The 19,069-nt window shown below is 40.6% G+C and overlaps 1 protein-coding gene across 3 annotated transcripts; it reads left to right on the forward strand.

Annotated features, from left to right (window-relative positions):
* Positions 1–357: 357 nt before the first annotated feature.
* Positions 358–18,446, forward strand: SEC61A2 (SEC61 translocon subunit alpha 2). 3 transcript variants are annotated; one of them, XM_082493870.1, is made up of 12 exons: positions 358–426; positions 1,667–1,734; positions 5,673–5,738; positions 7,593–7,671; positions 10,949–11,080; positions 11,224–11,333; positions 11,935–12,088; positions 14,630–14,790; positions 15,804–16,001; positions 16,225–16,416; positions 16,566–16,642; positions 17,364–18,446. In XM_082493870.1, exons 1-12 carry the CDS (start codon positions 420–422, stop codon positions 17,548–17,550), a joined length of 1,431 nt encoding a protein of 476 aa, XP_082349996.1. In that variant the 5' UTR covers positions 358–419; the 3' UTR covers positions 17,551–18,446. The 3 variants fall into 3 exon arrangements, with proteins under 3 accessions (XP_082349996.1, XP_082349998.1, XP_082349997.1); XM_082493872.1 differs by having other exon boundaries at positions 18,062–18,446; XM_082493871.1 differs by having other exon boundaries at positions 374–430.
* Positions 18,447–19,069: the final 623 nt, after the last annotated feature.

Here is a 19,069-nt window from a genome sequence, read left to right on the forward strand (position 1 = left end):
TGCTGTGGCTGCGCAGGGGCGGGAACAACCCCTCACGGCGCGCAGAGGATTCTGGGAGCGCGGCTGCCCGCGGGTCCTCGGCTGTTATAGCTGCCCGCTGACAGCCTGACTCACTCCGCGGCGCCCGTTATTTCCCCACCTCCCCGCCGCCGATCCCGTTCCCCTCACCTCGGAGGAGACAGCCGGGCGGCGCTCAGCGAGCAGTTAGCGGGGCGGACGAGTGGGTGGCGGCGATGTCTCTTTTCTCCGCCGCGTCTGTAGTGCCGTCTTCCACAGGGAAGGGATAGTCGTCCAGAGCGATGCCTGAGCGCGAAGGGGGGGCCTTGCGGCCGGCGTCACGTGACGGCGGCGGCCGGCGGGCAGAGGGGAGGGAGCGGCTGTGACAGCGGCTGAGGCAGGCGGCCGGCCCCGCCGCCGCCATGGGCAGTGAGTACGGACAGCGCCGTTCCGCGCGCCGGGGAGCTGGTCCAGGGCCAGGGGGAAATCAGCTGCCATGGGAGACGCGGGGGTCGCTGTCTGTCTGAGGGAAGGACGTGGTGGGTCGCCGGCCCGGCGCGCTGAGGTGGCCGCCTGCCTGAGGTGCCGGCCCTAAGGCAGGCCGGAGAGGCGGCGGCAGCGGGGCAGCCTCCTCCCGAGCGGGTTTCCCTCCTGCAGGGCGGAGGGTGAGACGAGTCACCGCTGGGTTATTATTCCCCCCCCCCCCCCCCCCCCATCCTCTGGCCTTAGTATTTTAACATGGGAGCCGTGCTGCCTTCTGTGGAGCAAGATGCATTCTTCTGATGAGCAGTCTGAGAGCTTGGAATAAATACAGGAGAAATATGTCACAGCAAAGTATAAAAGTAAACATGTCCTTTCGACCAAAAATGTTACTTAACTTGGCTTTCAGCGTAATAAATGCATTTTCTTTGAATAGGTGCTGATGATTGTTTTCTATGGGTATCCAAATGTGTTGGGGCTGGGAATAATGTACAAGTTTTGGAGGACAGATTACCCACGAAGCATATGTGCTTTGAATTATTTTTTTTTCCCCAGAAAAAGAGCTCAAACTGTTGAGCTGTTCTTTGTTAAAAACACAAAGGAGAAACCATGAAGAGAAATATATCAAAAGTTAAAATAAAATCCCCCAAAGTTCTGATCAGACTAAGTGTTGCAGGGATATAAATTACAGTTTATAAATATATTTTAGTGATTGGTTTATTTTCTCAGCTAAATACTTCTGTAAGACATGAGATGCTAATCTCTACATGGATACTTTTTGGTGTCAGTATCCTTTGCTTCTGTGTTTAACTAGCACAGGCTGATACTAGGTCATTTATTTTTAGGTGGAGTGCAATTTAGTTCAATTCTTGTGATATATAAAGGGCCGCTTCTCATCTAAAATGCATCCAGCTGTGGAAAAAAGAACAGGCCAAATCTGATTAGGGCAAGAATTCTTTTTGCTATTTTTGTTCTGTTTTCAACTGTTTTAAGAAGAGGGCATTAGTTTTCAGACGTTGAATTAGAGTCCGTGTTAATGAAATAATTCACTTATGAAGTGTTACTTACACTTTATTTTTCCCCCTAGAAATTAAATGAAGTTGTATGCAGCTTTATAAATTCATAAAGGTTCATTAATGTATTTTTTTTCTTTCTTTTCTGTGTGTGTGTGTTTGTTTTTCTGGAGCAGTAAAATTTTTAGAAGTTATTAAGCCATTCTGTGCAGTGTTACCTGAAATCCAGAAACCGGAAAGAAAAGTGAGTGCTACATTATATTCTTACTTTTATTGGTTCACAGGTAAGAGAATATTGTCATATTCAAGTCCAAGCTCCAATATAAATACAGACAGTGGGCCCTAAAGTAGGACGTATTCTTTGGAGGAGGGGGAATCCATGTTAAGGTAAAAGATGACCATGATGATGAATTCTTAACAGCCTTCTGATAAGTTGTTCTACTTGGTAATTATGCTAACTAATTTTTTAAAAAAGTCTCATCTCTAGACTAAGTTTCTTTAGTTTCAGCTCCAGATGATTGCATCTGTTTTAATATACTAGAACACAGTTTTCAACCTTCGTTTTTTCCTGTGGATACTAATGTTGTGTTTGTGGATATCACGGTTGGCTTTGAGCTGGCTTATATTACTTTGGAAAGGTTTGTGCTGTAATTCAGGAACCACAAATTCAATTCTTCCTTTCCTACAAAATATTTTCTATTCCCATAGCTGTGGTTCACCTTGATGAAGTGGGAAAGTGATCTGTGATACAGTTCAGGTAATTGCTCCCTGTTCACCTACTGGATGTGACACTTTTCCTTGTTCTGGAATCAGTGAACTGAGTTCATTTGCAGCTGATCTCTCTGTTCCCCTAGCCCTAGAAACTCCTCACATTTCTTGGCACATTTTCTAGATTACAATAGGTTAATCAGAAATTAGATCAGAAAGAGACCTGCTTTGTGAAAAAAAAAAAAAAAAAAAAAAAGAACCTCCCTGATTTTTACTTCTAAAACTCAAGCAAACACATATCGCCTAGGTTCTTATTAGAGTTAAGAAATTTACCTAATATTCATTGTCATGACTGCCATGAAAATTCCTTAAGAGCTAAATGTTGATTTTTATATTCTTAAAAGGAAATGTATAACTGGGAACATGACACCATCCGAGAGAATCCTCCTTTGTTGATGAGAGATTCCCGAAGGTTAGGACTGGATGCAGAGATGTTTGTGCCAGTAACTGTAGCTAAGCCTGCTGGAATGAATTGAGAAGATACAGTAAAAACTGCGGGTTATTTCTCCTGGAATTGATTTTTAAAGAGATTGGGATTTATCCCCTGGCTCTTTGCTCCATCTATCTTTCCTTGTTGTTTTGCAGCATCTTTCCCTCTTGGGACAGGTTTCCAGACAAATTATTTAGGTCAGACAAAGGCAACTTCAGAGCAGGTGTCTCCAGAGCCAGACCCTGTGCTAAGATCTGGATGGGCCAGATCTGGGTGCAAGGTACCCAGATTGTTGAGGAGTTGGACTAGATGATCTCTAGAGGTCCCTTCCAACGCTGAAAATTCCGTGATTCTGTGGTTCTGCGCCCATCTTTGGTTCTGCGGCGGTGAACCTTAGTGTGGTCTTCTGGTGCTGGTTTGTGGTGTATCTGTGATTAGATCCTGTTTTTTGTCTAGGGAAGTGGACGGGAAGAAGCTAAGACAAATCTACAGATATTGATGTTTCTGTAAAGCTCATTGACAGTTGTGATTTTTCTCTTGGTTTTTTTTTTTTTTTTTTCCTCCTCCCTTTCTATTTGCCAGAGAGGAAGAGGGGCTTGATCTGTCCGTGTCCTCCATCAGCAAATGAAGGATGATCAGAGAGGTGCCAAGATTCCTGTCATCTCTATTTGGGTCACTTTGTCTTCATTACTATCTAGGTCGCTGTCTAGGCAATGACTGCCAGTTGCCAGCTTTGTACAAATTTGAAGTGAAAATATAATTGGGAACTTCTTTCCTAGACTAGAGAGCCCTTTGATCATTTTAAGTTATGTTCCTTGCTTGTGTGTAGTTTATCAAGTGACCTTGGTCACTCTATATAACTGTAATTCTTTGTTATTGTTTTCTTGCAAGCTGTCACTGGCAGACATCATTAATAACGGTTTTAGTGGGTTGTTTAAGGCCAGGACAAGAAATGAAGATAACAAAATAGAAAAAGAAATCTATTTTCTCTAAACTTGTATTGATTGTTAAGTGAAGGTGAAGTTTTGATTCAGTTGGGCTGTCATTGAATCATTTTGCCATTGTTGTTAATGAGGGTAGCAGGCTTTTTCTGTCACTACGGAGTGTTGCTTTCGTGTTTTGGCCAACTTGATTAAAAGAAGCAATTGATACTTTTGTAGTTCGTAGTATTGGTTCATATTTCCCTCATATGCACATATTTTTTTAAGTAGAACACACTGTTCAGAACACCAGGAAGATGATGCTTAAGTCCCTTCATTTTCACAAGTTTTAAGAAAAATGTCAAAGGAATAAGATGTCCAATTGAATCTGATCTGATGATGAAATGTACTGTCCCTGTGCTTGTTATCATTTGTAGCTGGCATATTTTGGTACCAATCTGTATTTTGCTGTTCCTGGCATATGGCCTCCTTTTTCTTTTTTGTCTTTGAATCATAGAGACTGTTTTCCTTGTGAATAACTGTGATTTGGGTGATGCAGAATTTCTCTAATCCTCATATTCACCGCAGTTACAGAGAGAGCCAGAGCAGTTGTAGAGCTTGACTGATGCTTCAGAAGCAAGGCTAACTGTTGGGCTGCAGAGATAATTTGGTTAAGCATTTTTCTTTTTACTTGCTTTTCTTTTTACTTAAAATCTGAATTGTAGAATTCAAACAGCACTTGGTAAAGTGGGTCAGCACTGCATAAAGTCTAACACAAGATACTGTCTAGATTTATTTGCTGCTGTCACTGTTTTTCTTTTTGTCACTTTGTACTGTATTTTTAGCATCTGGCCTCTTAAAAGAGGCAGAATCAGTAAATAAATTACTGGGATTATTTTGCTTCTAAGTAAGTGCATGATTTCACTTGTAAAGTTATAGACTACAGGGTTTCCTTTGCTTGAGAAGCTGTGCTGCTGCATCGGCTTGGAGTTTCTCATTTGTGGCTGTTCAGTACCTATAAAACCAGGCAGTAATCATTTTTCTTGTTACTTCTCTACAGGCAAATTCAGTGCTCGGAGGCAGAAAGCTAGTATTTCTGCTGTACCTATCTTACATGTTAGTTCATGTCACTCTTGCCTCCAGTGAACACACTTACGCTAATGTTTACAGTCCATGGAGGAGAGGTGGGAACTTGAACATAACAGTGCATCTTAGCTCTCTCTGTTCTCTTCAAGTGCTGTCTCATGCTTTGAGTAATTGTCTGGTTCAAACTTAAATCTTGTGAAGCTTCTCTTCTTGTGCCTGGCACTAGTTAGAGTTGCCTCAAATGTTGTGACCCTGGGATTCTCTTCAATGTATTAGCGGCTAACGATCATTGATCTGACATTCTTTTAAAAGTAATATATAATCAACATTGATAGAAATATTTTGGAGGGAAAAAAAGTCTGTAAAAATTATTTTCTGGTCTGTGTCCATGAACGTAATGGTGAATTTAAGCTTCCTCTAACACCCTTTGAAGAACTTAATTCTAAATATTCTGAATTACTATCTAAAATTCGTGGTTCTTCTGTTTTTTATCATTTTTCTTCCCAGCAGTTAAATCCCTTTAAAAACTTTATATTGCTTTAGTTTAATATCTTCCAGCCATACAAAACAGTGCTTCCAATGTGTTGAAGCCTAGAGCACTAATCACTGAAGATAAGGTTTTTTTGCATTAATCTTTCATGTTTGTTCTGGTATGACCATGTTTTTAGCCATACTGTTGCTTTTCTGTAAATACCTACTGTATTACAAGACTATATATAAAATATATTCTACTCACCTGAGTGTCAGCCACTCTGTCTGCCAGATCCCGTATAAATTTTGACAACGCAAAAGCCCATGACTGTCTCTCTCTATAAAATCTGAAATCATATTAAAAATAAATTCTAATGAGAAATTATGCCTTCTGGTTCAATATCTTTGCATTTAATTCTGAATGATGCAGCATTTAGTACTAATGTGAGACTACAGTGAAAATTCTATGTACAGTGAACACATTAATCTCTACAATCTGTTCCGTAGATCCAGTTCAGAGAGAAGGTACTATGGACGGCTATCACGCTCTTCATTTTCTTAGTATGCTGCCAGGTAGGTATTGATGTTCTCTGTGTTTTGGAAAATGTGCGTTCTGTAAATATAAAATGGAATGCCAAAAGGGTGAGAAGTTCTTGTTTCATGTGGACCTACCAGTTTCAGTTATGTACTTTTGTGGTTAAGTATTTAAAGCTCAGTTAAAGAAACCTGATTCTCTGAAATAGTGTTTATTAATGATTGTATATGTTTTCAGAAACTGATGCTTTCTGTTTTGTCTAAAATACATGATGTTTTCTCCTGTGATATGAAAGGTCCTATCAAATGATGATACTGGCTGCAGGGTAAATGTCCAAGCTAATTATTCATTGAGTACTCAAAAAAAAAAAAAGAGCAATATCATGCATTCTTTACCCTCTATTCATAGCTAAATTTAAATTTTAGCAGTAATAAGTTTGAAAGTTAAAAAAAGTGACTGTTTTTATGTGGTTCCTCTTGAACAAGTTAATGGGTTGTAAAGATTGCAGAAAAATGTTTCTGAGGTGTTTAAGTTGACATTTTTTTTTTGTAAATATACTGACAAAAATGTTAGATAAACCCCCTCCAAAACACAGGTCTTTGTGAACATTTACATGATCTTTATTACTCACAGTTGTAGGAGTTCCTAGAATCATAGATGGGTTGTAAACAGATAGTGTTTTGTTTTGTTTTTTTAAAGAATACTTAGATATTGCAGAAAGTAAGAATCCATGTATTACTTGATAGATATTTTTTAGAACTTGTAGATCTCTTAGAAAATTTAAAATGAACAATCCATCTCCAGAATCAGGCTTTTTAGGTTATATTTATTAACCAGACTCTGGAGCAGTAGTTTAATAATTTTTATTTACACCTATGAAGGACTTTTGAGAGGCTAAAACCCAGCTCTTGTACCTACCTGTGTTTTTGGAAGGAGGAGGTGGGAATGATACTAGACTAGAAGAACATGTAGTTTATCTGTATTTCCTAGCTGCTGGATGTATGCAAAATTAAGATTTTGAATCTATACAAAAGATCATAATAGTTGAATAAGGAAATCAGATGGTGCAGACTAGAGTTTTCAGAAATTAATCTGTAAGATTGCCTGGATTCCTAAGCTAGTGTTTTTGTGATTAAGAAGAATTTTAAAGAGCTCAAAATCTCTTAGTATTGACATATAGAATATTGGAAGTTTTGTATAAACTTGGCTAACTTTGACAGTTCTGTGCAGGATATTTTAAAACATTCCCAGCTGTAGAATTTGAACATTTTAAGCTTGCTGGAGGTAGATATTTTATGCTGTATCTTTAATTTGTACTGAAAAGAAATTCTGTTTAGGACCATTTAAAAAAAGTAAAAAACCTGCTTTCTTCTATCTTCTCAAATATGTTTTGCTATAGTTTTCTCTTTTTTTTTTTTTTAAACTCAAAATTGCTGCAAAAATGTTGATGAAATAAGTAATGGAGTATCATCTAACATTTTTCCCCATTCTGTTAATGATTTATGGGGGCTAAGCTATTGTTTTTATGCTTTTTGTGTTCCTTTGGGGAGTTGTAGTACTCCAGAACCACATATGTTAGGCATTTACATCCTCGACTTCAGTAATCTGGTTTATGTGCACTGCCTCTTCTTTCTAGGGAGTTCTGCTTTTCCCTGTAGAAGGGTCTTAGTTTACATAGTTTAGTCCTCTGAGTCATACCCCAGTTGGAGGATTAAAATAGATAGTGTCAGTATCTCTGTTATTGTGTGCTCTGGTTTAATTTTAAAAAATAAATGGAATAATGGAATAAATTATATTAAACAGTATAACAGTTGAATCATTACACGTTAAGATTTTGCATTAATGCAGACTTTCTTTGTATGTCTGCTTAATACTGCTGTGCACTTTGACAGATACCTTTGTTTGGAATCATGTCATCGGATTCTGCAGATCCGTTCTATTGGATGCGAGTCATTCTTGCGTCAAACAGAGGTTAGTAGATTATTTCCTTTCTCTCTGTTTTCTAGCAGTATAAACAGACCAGGAGAAAATCGGGTGGCTGTTAAATTCCATACAACCCAGATGTCACGTTGAAACACTTTGTGAAGTTCTTAGCACAGATGTAATTAAAATTGACTGATACTTGAGGAGTACTTCATCTCAGGAATGGGGTTTCCTTTGATGTGCAGATGAGATTAATCTCGATTCTCAAGTTTTGGGATGATTCTGTTTTGAATGGTGGAGCAGTCTCTTTCTGATTAATACATGGGACAGAGAATCTTCTGGCCCACCACTTAATGAACACCATTAGTGTGTGGTATGAGAGCGTTGACTAGAAAATACCTTCTGTGTGCAATTCAGTTATGCCTCATAATACTGCGGCAACAGTACAGGTGAGTAATTTTATAGGTGGGAAAGCTAAGGGCAGAGATGATTAGGATTATAGTTTAGCAAAGCCAAACTAACTTATTTTAGAATAGACAAGTGGATCCTAACGAAGTGTATAAGAAGACTTAAACTAATGCTAGAAGTCTAAAACTTAGATGGGTGAGCTGGCATGCATGACTCTAACTGAGGACACTGACCCCATCTGTATCTTGGAAAACTGTCTGGAAATAAGAAAATCAGTGGAACCCTCTAATGTGAAGGTACAGATTATTTAGGAATGGCAAATTTTGTCACACCAGTGAAGATAGCCAATTAAGGTAAATAGGTTATCTGTTTCAAACTCTCCTGCAGAATTTGCATATGAAATTAATTTACAGAACACCAGGCCTGCTGGCAGCAGATGGGAAAAGCCTGTCTCACAGGGGGAAAGGGGTTCTTGGAGTTAGCAGGGCTCATTGAGAGAGCTTTAAACTAGATTTGAAGGGGGATGGGCATGTAACTGGGCTCAATAGAGAGGCGCCTGGGGGTAGTAGCTCAGCACTTGTGGGGCAGAGTGCTAGTATTTTTGAGGGTTGGAAGGCCCACCACCCCTCAAGGGCAAAAACTATACACTCATTGGCTTTTCTGAAATGCCTATACTAATGCGTGCAGCATGGGGAATAAAAAAGAAGAGTTAGAGATCTGCATGCGGTCACAGGACCATGATTTCATTGCAATTACTGAGATGTGGTGGAATAGCTCACATGACTGGAACACTGTCATGGAGGGCTATGTTCTCTTTAGGAAAGATAGGCCAGTGAGGTGAGGTGGTGGAGTCACTCTTTATGTGAGAGAGCAACTGGAATGTATTGAGCTCTCCCTGGGAGCAGACGAAGAGCAAATTGAGAGCGTGTGGGTAAGGATTAAGGGGCAGGGTAATATGAGAGACACTGTTGTGGATGTCTATTACAGGCCACCTGATCAGGATGGGGAAGTTGATGAGGCCTTCTACAGACAGGTGAGAATCGCCTCACAATCACAGGCCTTGATTCTCATGGGGGACTTCAACTACCCTGATACCTGCTGGGAAGGCCACACAGCTGGGCATGTACAGTCCAGGAGGTTCCTCCAGTGCATTGATGATAACTTTTTGACTCAGTTGGTGGAGGAGCCCACCGGGAGAGGTGTACTACTGGACCTAGTACTGACAGATAAAGAAGGACTGGTGGAGGATGTTAAGGTTGGGGGCAGACTGCGCTGCAGTCATCATGAGAAGATTGAGCTCAGGATTAAGTGCAGTGTACATAAAATGGCAAGTAGGGTTGAAACCTTAAACTTCAGGAGGGCTAACTTTGATCGCTTCAAGGAATTGCTTGGACAAATCCCGTGGGAGAGGGCTCTAGAGGGTAAGGGGGCTCAAGAGAGCTGGCTGCTATTTAAGCTTCACTTCCTCCAAGCTCAGGAGCGGTGCATCCCGAAGAGCAAGAAATCAGGCAAGGGAAGAAGGAGACCTGCATAGCTGAGTAGGGACCTTCTGAAAAAGCTCAGGTGGAAGAAGGGAATTTACAATAGGTGGAAGAAGAGGCTCACTGCTTGGGAAGAGTATAAGAATGCAGGGAGGAAACAAGGAAAGCCAAGGCAGCCTTGGAATTGAACCTGGCAAGGGATGTCAAGGCCAATAGGAAGGGTTTCTTTAAGTATATAGGAGACAAAAGGAAAACTAGGGAAAATGCGGGCCTGCTGTTGAATGAGACAGGTGCTGTGGTGACAGATGATGCAGAGAAGGCAGAGTTGCTGAGTGCCTTCTTTGCTTCTGTCTTCACTGTTTGGGCCAGTCCTTGGGAGACCCAGACTTTGTGGGTAACAGAGAAAGTCTGGAGGAAGCAAGACTTTCCCTTGGTTGATGAGGAACAAGTTAGAGATCAGTTAGATAAACTGGATATCCACAAGTCCATGGGGCCTGATGGGGTGCACCCTCGAGTGCTGAGGGAGCTGGGGCAAGTCATTGCTGGGCCGCTCTCCATCATCTTTGAAAGGTCCTGGAGAAAGGTGAGGTGCCTGAGGACTGGAGGAAAGCCAATGTCACTCCAGTCTTCAAAAAGGGCAAGAAGGATGACCTGGGAACAGCCTCACCTCCATCCCTGGAAAGATGATGGAACAGCTCATTCTGGGTGTCATCTCAAAGCACCTGGAAGAAAAGAAGTTTATCAGAAGTAGTCAACATGGATTCACCAAGGGTAAATCATACTTCACCAGTCTGATAGCCTTCTATGATGGTGTGACTGGATGGGTGGATGAGGGGAGGGCAGTGGATGTTGTCTACCTTGACTTTGGCAAGGCTTTTGACGCTCTCCCGCATCATCCTCACAGGCAAGCTTAGGAAGTGTGGGTTAGATGAATGGACAGTGGGGTAGATTGAGAACTGGCTGATTGAGAACTGACTCTTAACTGGAGTCAGTGATTCTCAGAGTGGCGTTATCAGCCACTGTGGATCTGCAGCATCTTTCTCATGGTCTTCAAAATTAATCTTTTGCAAAATGTGACAGTTGAAGCACTGACAGAGCAAACCACCAGGGACAAGATGCTTTCCAGTGAAAGGTTCCTTGATAAAATATGCCAAAAAGCTGAGCTTCAGTGTGCGTTGACCTTTAGTGTTAGCATGATTTCACAAAAATATTGGAAATTAAAAGCTACATAGATTTTTCATGCTGCCTTCAAAATTACAGGTTTTAACACAGCGGCCTTCTTTTGTGAGGAGATAATGGTCTTTGTTTTGATCATACCTGTACTGAAAAACATTCCTTATAGGTCAGAAACCTTTCAATAGACCTAATATCCTCAGAGTATAATTCTTAGGAGAGATGCTTGAATGGAAGTTGTATTAATTTTTCTTCCTGTTTAGGTACTTTAATGGAATTAGGTATCTCCCCCATTGTGACATCTGGTTTGATCATGCAGCTGCTAGCTGGGGCGAAAATCATTGAAGTTGGTGATACTCCAAAAGACAGAGCCTTGTTCAATGGAGCTCAGAAGTGTAAGCACTGTTCCAATTAAAATTAATGCGTATATTTTTATGCTTGGGAAAGCAGCCTGCCTAAGTTATACTAGATGTGAGATTTCTTTGGTGGGTGATTTCAGCAGATTTTTTTAAAGGATTTGCTTTCTCTCTTGTTTTAGTATTTGGGATGATTATTACCATTGGGCAAGCCATTGTGTATGTTATGACTGGAATGTATGGAGATCCTGCTGAAATGGGTGCTGGAATTTGTCTTCTTATTATAATTCAGGTTTGTAATGAGCTATTTTGTGTGTAACTGAGACTGGTTAGGTACAGTATAGCTGGAAGGAAAAATCTTTCTATGTCTGGTTGCCTTTTATTTATTTTTTTTAATGCTATAAAGCATTGCCCTTTATATCTGTCTGTCTATATACAAGAAATTCTAAATATGCCATAAAGGAGGAGAAAGCTGGGATAGTTAATATCAAAAATGTTTCAGACAGGAGTCGCTGTTTAATTCAAAATACAGGAACTAGTAAACTTTGAAAACAGTAGCTGCTATTCAGTACCATGGAGGACTTCTCGCTGAAGGGCACAGATGCAGCTTTGAGACATTATCCTGTAGAAAAAAGCGGTTAAATGCACAAACTGAAACACTTTTTTGAAAAAAGTGCTTACCCACTGATTTGTTTGTTAGCATCAGTGTTGAAAAGTCACAGAGATTATTGCCAGGTGGGATGTGCAGGCATTTGTACGCAAGAGGGAAAAACACTGCGTGAAACTTAATGATCACTCTCCACTGTGATGGAAATATTGAAGCAGGGAATTATTACATAATTCTTGACCTGATTTATTTTTGTTTCTGCTCAGTTTTGTTTCATTTCCCACAGCTGTTTGTTGCTGGTTTGATTGTGTTGCTGTTAGATGAGTTGCTACAGAAAGGTTATGGCTTGGGGTCCGGTATTTCCCTATTTATTGCTACCAATATCTGTGAAACCATTGTCTGGAAGGCTTTTAGTCCCACTACCATCAACACTGGCAGAGGTATGTGTGTGATTACAATTACTTATAACTTGTTTCAGTGACTGTATACTATACATAAACTATCAGATGTTTATTGGATGGCTATTAAAAAATGTTTCAGTGTGTGATGATTAGCTTCTAAAGTCAGTTGTCTAACACAGGAAGTGAAAAGGTTGTCTGACTTACAAGATTAATAACCTACAAGTTTGCCTTTGCTGATTTGAATGGCAGTAGTTAAAATGGGACTTGAAGCCCCTTGACTGATGATTTTTGAGTTTCCAAACTGAAATAGTCTTGTTTTAGCATAACTTAATCCATAGAAATAAGATAAGAAGTTCTTTGTGTTCAAAGGAGTTGTTTATGCTCCACCTGTTGTTTGTGGCTATAGGATACTTTTATAGTTGGTGCCTCCAAATTACTTTAAGCTAATTTGATTCGTTAGAGACTACCATCTCGTCGTTCCTGAGCCAGTCTTTGATGTTTGGTTGTCCTGAGACCCTAGAAATACCAAGTTAAGATACAACCTGTTTGCATCAAGAAGTTAAGTAGTTTAATGCACACATTTGAAGTCCTGAGCCATGTTTTTAGTTTGCTTTCATTTTCACCTGAATTTTAGTAGTTCTGTCTATTGCATTTTATTACTGTTTTTTAAAAGCTATTTTTAGAATAGAATAGAGTATAAGCTATTTTTCTTTTTGTAATTTCTTCCTTCCAATCATACTCCTGCCCCTAGAAAAGAAGGAAAAAACGTATTCTTTCATGTGAGAGACCATTTAGGCAAACTCGACACTCACATGGGCCCCAATGGGATGCACCCACGAGTGCTGGCAGATGTTATTGTGAAGCCTCTCACAATCATCTCTGAAAGGTCATGGAGAACAGGAGAGGTGCCTGAGGAGCGAAGGAAAGCCAGTGTCACTCCCGTACTCAAAAAGGGCAGGAAGGAGGACCCAGGAAACTACAGGCCAGTCAGCCTAACTTCGATCCCTAGAAAGGTGATGGAACAACTCATACTGGATGTCATCTCTAAGCATGTAGAGGACAAGGTTATTTGGAGTGGTCAACATGGATTCACCAAGGGTGAATCATGCTTGACCAATCTGATAGCCTTCTATGATGGTATGACAGGCTGGGTGGATGAGGGGAGAGCAGTGGACGTTGCCTACCTTGACTTTGGCAAGGCTTTCAACACTGTCTCCCACACTATCCTCACAGGCAAGCTTAGGAAGTGTGAGTTAGATGAATGGACAGTGCAGTGGATTGAACAGTGGCTGACAGATAGAGCTCAGAGGGCTGTGGTTAGTGGTGCAGAGTCCAGCTGGAGGTCAGTAACAAGTGGTGTCCCTCAGGGCTCAGTACTGGGTCCAGTCCCATTCAATATATTCATCAACGACCTGGATGAAGGGGACAGAGCGTACCCTCAGCAAGTTTGCCGATGACAAAAAATTGGGAGGAGCGGCTGACATGCTGGAAGGCTGCGCTGCATTACAGCGTGACCTGGACAGGCTGGAGAGTTGGGTGGAGAGGAACCTTATGAAATTCAACAAGGGCAAGCGTAGGGTACTGCACCTGGGGAGGAATAACCCCATGCATCAGTACAGGTTGGGGGCTGACCTCCTGGAGAGCAGCTTTGTGGAAAGGGACCTGGAAGTCCTGGTGGACAACAGGATGACCATGAGCCAGCAATGTGCCTTTGTGGCCAAGAAGGCCAATGGTATCCTGGGGTGCATTAAGAAGAGTGTGGCCAGCAGGTCAGGGGAGGTCATCCTTCCCCTCTACTCTGCCCTGGTAAGGCCGTGTCTGGAGTATTGTGTCCAGTTCTGGGCTCCCCAGTTCAAGAAGGACAGGGAGTTGCTGGAGAGGGTCCAGCTAAGGGCTACCAAGATGATTAGGGGACTGGAGCATCTCTCGTATGAGGAAAGGCTGAGGGACCTGGGTCTTTTTAGTCTGGAGAAGAGAAGACTGAGGGAGGTCTCATCAATGCTTATAAATATCTAAAGGGTGGCTGTAAAGAGGATGGGAACAGTATTTTTTCAGTGGTGCCCAGCGACAGGACAAGAGGAACGGGCAGAAGCTGGAACACAGGAAATTCCATCTGAAGATGAGGAAAAATTTCTTTCCTTCGAGGGTGGCAGAGCACTGGCACAGGCTGCCCAGAGAGGTTGTGGAGTCTCCTTCTCTGGAGACATTCCAAACCCGCCTGGACGCCGTCCTGCACAACCTGCTGTAGGTGACCCTGCTTGGGCAGGGGGGTTGGACTAGATGATCTCCAGAGGTCCCTTCCAACTCTGACCATTTTGTGATTTTGAGATGTGTTTGGCTTGGTTTTGTTTTGTTTTTGTTTTTTTTTTTTTTTTTAACCAGGAATAATGTTTTGGTAGATTATACTACATTCTATAAGCTAAACCAGAGTTCTGTATTGTGATATATTTGTTGTAACAGGATTTATGTCCTATTGTATCTGATTTTATATGTGTAATTTTAAAAATTTCCAAAAGAAAGATACTGGGTTTTTAAATGTTTTTAATTTACAGTTTAACATTTCTTTTTTGCTTAATGCAGGAACAGAGTTTGAGGGTGCTGTGATTGCATTATTTCATCTTTTGGCTACACGAACAGACAAAGTTCGGGCTTTGCGGGAGGCTTTTTACCGACAGAATTTGCCCAATCTCATGAACCTGATTGCCACAGTATTCGTATTTGCTGTAGTCATATATTTTCAGGTAAAACGAGAAATTCCTCACAGCAGCTCTGCAACTGCGTAGGTAGAAGTGCATGGCCCCTAAACATGCAGTCACTGGGGAAAAATGCAAAAGCTAAACTAGAGTAACAGAAGGATCTGAACTTTGAGTAAGAAACACTTTTTATTTCAGTGTTGTTATTTCAGGAACATACCTGTGTGACAGTACAGCTGTTAAGTTTTATAGCCAGACCTACTCATACTCGGTGGTGTAATCTCACATCCATTAAATGCCATACGCACTATGAGAGTATTTTTACTAAAAAAGGATTCTGGAACTGCAGTGGTTGTGTCATACAAATAATAAACCTGTTTCATAGTTGAGTTAAAAGAATACCTTTGGGAGAGCTAAAGAACCTTGTTTCTTCGGGGTGTGCATGATACAGATTTGTTCTAGAAAACAACTGTATAATTAATGCATGACTTACTGATTTTTACCTAATTTTCTTGGAATATTTAGCTAGTATTGCTTTCTAAGTTTAAGTATTTACTAAAGTGGACACTAAAGGAGATCCATAGAGTGATTTTTGTTTTTTAATCTTCTTCATGTATGTGGCTAAAATGTCATCATTTTTTTATTATTATTATTTTAAGCTATTGAGTCAGAGTGTTGGCAAAAAAATGAATGATCTGGTTTTCAAGTCCCTGTGGCTTTTCTTGGGTCTACTCAGATGGGAGCCGGCCCCAGAAGACAGAAGGCTGGGCTTACCCCACAGAAGTTAAAAGCTGCTAAAGGTTTTTATCAAACCCTATTCTAGGAAGTGTATTTTAGAGGAATATAATTTAGCAGATGAGGTATAATGTTTGTGTAAAAAGAATGTAGTACAACCAAGCAGGAATACTTATAAATCCTTAAAATTTGCAATCCAGACTGTAGCAGAAAGCCTTTGGGTTTTATTGTCTCAGACCTTGCACTCCTTGTTTATCCAGCAAAAACTCAGGAATAGCTTTCTGCCTTGGAAATAAACTCGGTGTATTTGTGTTCTTTTCCCATAGGGATTTCGTGTTGATTTACCTATCAAGTCTGCACGCTACCGTGGACAGTACAGTAGCTATCCTATCAAGCTCTTTTATACCTCCAACATTCCCATCATTCTGCAGTCTGCCTTAGTGTCAAACCTCTATGTTATTTCCCAGATGTTGTCTGTTCGTTTTAGTGGCAACTTCTTGGTGAACTTATTAGGACAGTGGGCAGTAAGTATTTTACCACTTTTTTAACTGCATAAAATTATTTGTCTGTATTACTTCATTGTGAAACTTTGGTATTTAACCAGCAGAAAACTGGAATGCTTACTTTTTAACATTTGTATATAAAAGCTGTTTTAAACAGTGAAGAGGAATTTCTCTATAAATACAGGACAGGAATGTGAGAGATCTGTGAGAAAGAACTGATTGCTTTTTTCTTCCCTTCTCACAGGATGTCAGTGGTGGTGGCCCTGCTCGCTCTTATCCTGTTGGTGGCCTGTGCTACTACTTGTCCCCTCCAGAATCCATGGGTGCAATATTTGAGGATCCTGTCCATGTCATAGTTTATATAATATTTATGTTGGGATCCTGCGCGTTCTTCTCAAAGACTTGGATTGAGGTGTCTGGCTCATCAGCAAAAGATGTAGGTGTTCGATAAACGTGCCTAAATATTTTCAAACACCGCTTCTGATTTAGAGCTGACTAGTTCCTCGCTGATCAGTTATTACTCTGTCTAAATAGCAGGTGACTGTGAAACACCCCAGCAGTTTCATAAAATGATGTTTTTTGCAGGTTGCCAAGCAACTCAAAGAACAGCAAATGGTGATGAGAGGCCACCGGGATACTTCGATGGTTCACGAGCTTAACAGGTAAGGAAGGGCTGACTTCCAATGGCGCAGCTGTCCCGGGTGGTGAGGAGCGCTGGGGAGGTGTCCAACCGAGCAGATATTCTCGGAAAAATCTGAGACCTGTTTCCACTGCAAATGTCAAGACTCTTCCCATTCAGCTGCCGCCTTTCCTAGTAATGCAGAAGTTGTTTATAGCAGTAGGTAAGAGATTATCCAGTAGTATCTGTTGTTTAAAGTGGCATAATGAGGGAATTTGGGATGAATCTTTTCCGTGTTTGTAAAAGGAAGATACCTTGATTTTTACAGGTGTTTAATTTACCGTTACTGAACTAAGATGACACTGCAAAAGCGGTATTTTATGCAGTATGCAAAGCCTGCAGATCTGTGTTGAAAGGTAGATTTAACCCTACATATTTAAGTCAAAGCAGTTATTCTTGGTCCTGTGGAGGTTAAATAGTACGCATATATATATAGAATTGTAACGGTTTTAATTGAAAAGCTTTGCCAGTGCTCAGTTATTTGCTCAGCTCTCCTACCAGTGAATATTTATTTCAGTTTTTAATTCGTGCAAAAATGGAAGATAGAAAGAACTAATGGCAGAGCTGCAATTGCAACGCTAACTCTGTTGCTCCATATTCTAGTTGGTTGTTTTAGTAGTAGGTATATCGTTAGAATCTTTGGATGAAAATTCATGATTGTGAATACCTTTTTTTTTTTTTTTTTTTTCTTTCTGTTGGTACAGGTATATCCCTACAGCAGCTGCATTTGGTGGTTTGTGCATTGGTGCCCTTTCAGTATTGGCTGACTTTCTAGGAGCCATTGGGTCCGGCACTGGCATTCTGCTTGCGGTCACTATTATTTATCAGTATTTTGAAATATTTGTAAAAGAGCAGGCTGAAGTTGGAGGAGTAGGTGCATTATTTTTCTAGTTGTCCAAATATTTCATGGTTTGTGTGAAAGGGAGAGTATTTTGACAACATGTGTCATTTAGTCCAATAACGCTATTTTCTTTTTACTTGTTTTAAAGCGCTACATGTCCCATTACTGTAATGGGCATTGAGCAATGCCTGTGTGCAGCATTAGTACCAGCTGCCTTAAGAATAAAGTTTACATTATCTTGTTTAAGTATTATCTAGTGTTGCCTGTAATGCTGGAAACCAATTCATCTACCTTGCTGTTCAAACACTACAGTGAGATGGTAAAACGTATCAGTTTGATATCGGTAAACATTTTTGCACACAGCATTAAAATGTTAAATTTATTTCCCTGTCCTTAATAGGAAGAAAAAATGAATCTGAGTTCAGATTGCCACGTGCCAGTATTCTTGACAAAATTTATTTGTAGCCTGTATTTTACATTAATTTTTTTATACTTTTTTAACTTGCATTTCCCCATCATTGAACCCAGCACTCCTTATTCCTTTGCGGTGTCTCCACCCAGGCACCTTTCTCTTAGCTCTTAAGGGTGGACAAGCAAATGTTTTACCAGAGACTGATACTCATCTCACCTGTGAACTGGTTCTGTGGTGGATTTGCTGCATCGCTGGCCCTTGGCCTCCCGTGGGACAGCCCGGTGGCTGCTGTCGTGCTGGCAACTCAGCCCAGTAGTTTTGTTGAAACATGTACTTGTGAAAACTGTGCCACTGAAACTTCATGTCCACTTTGCTTTTGTGAGTCTGAAGAACAAGGCCTGGTTCTCAAAGCAGTGTTCACGGAAGGGAAAGCAGGAGAACGAGGAGTTCCTGCTGAAAATTTATTTATGTTGTCGCACTTTACAGCGGCAATATAACAACTGTAAACATTAGACAATAAACTTATTTAATTAAGCTCTCTCTTGTGTCTTATCTGTGCAAGATGTAATTCATATGCAGCTTTTGATCATTTCTAGCGTGCTTTGTTAGTGAGGTAGGTCTGGAAGGCTCCTTTTTTTGTCCTTATCTTTTCTCTTTCTAGAATATAATTCTGAACAGTTTTTAGCAGACTTAATTAAAGAACAAATCTCAAGATTCCTCCCCTTAAAATGATTGAGCTTTTCTGCTCAGCTGTAACCAATGACTTTTTTTCATTTGGTTTCACATTTTGATCTCTTCTGTCTTCTCTCACACTTGACTTGAAAGTAACTTTGTCATGTTGGTGAAGGTAAGAAAATCTTAAGCAAATTTTCTGCTTAATTTCCAAGCTAGGTAAGTCTTCCTAATTATGCATGCTCAGCCAAATTTATTTCAAAGGCAAGACTTTGATATTAGTATTGCAACTCTTAGATCCTCACCTTTTAGCAGTGGTGGTTGTTTACATTATTAGCAGCAGTTGACTGCATCCAGATACACTAACGGTTTGTTTGGCAAAAGATTTCCCCAGACATGATTAGACCTGCTGCCCAGGTGTGTGGATTTGTCCAAGGGGGAGCTGCAAGGCTCTGCTGTCTCGGGGCATGCAGGTAAACTCATAT

This window comes from Vanellus vanellus (genome assembly GCF_965231255.1).
Source record: "Vanellus vanellus genome assembly, chromosome: 1".
Taxonomy (NCBI): domain Eukaryota; kingdom Metazoa; phylum Chordata; class Aves; order Charadriiformes; family Charadriidae; genus Vanellus; species Vanellus vanellus.

Bases quoted from the DNA above. Each gene is read 5' to 3' on its own strand.
- SEC61A2 (XM_082493870.1), top strand. The intron at 1,735-5,672 runs GTGAGTGCTACA...TCTGTTCCGTAG, and splicing joins TCCAGAAACCGGAAAGAAAA to ATCCAGTTCAGAGAGAAGGT. The intron at 16,643-17,363 runs GTAAGGAAGGGC...CTGTTGGTACAG, and splicing joins ATGGTTCACGAGCTTAACAG to GTATATCCCTACAGCAGCTG.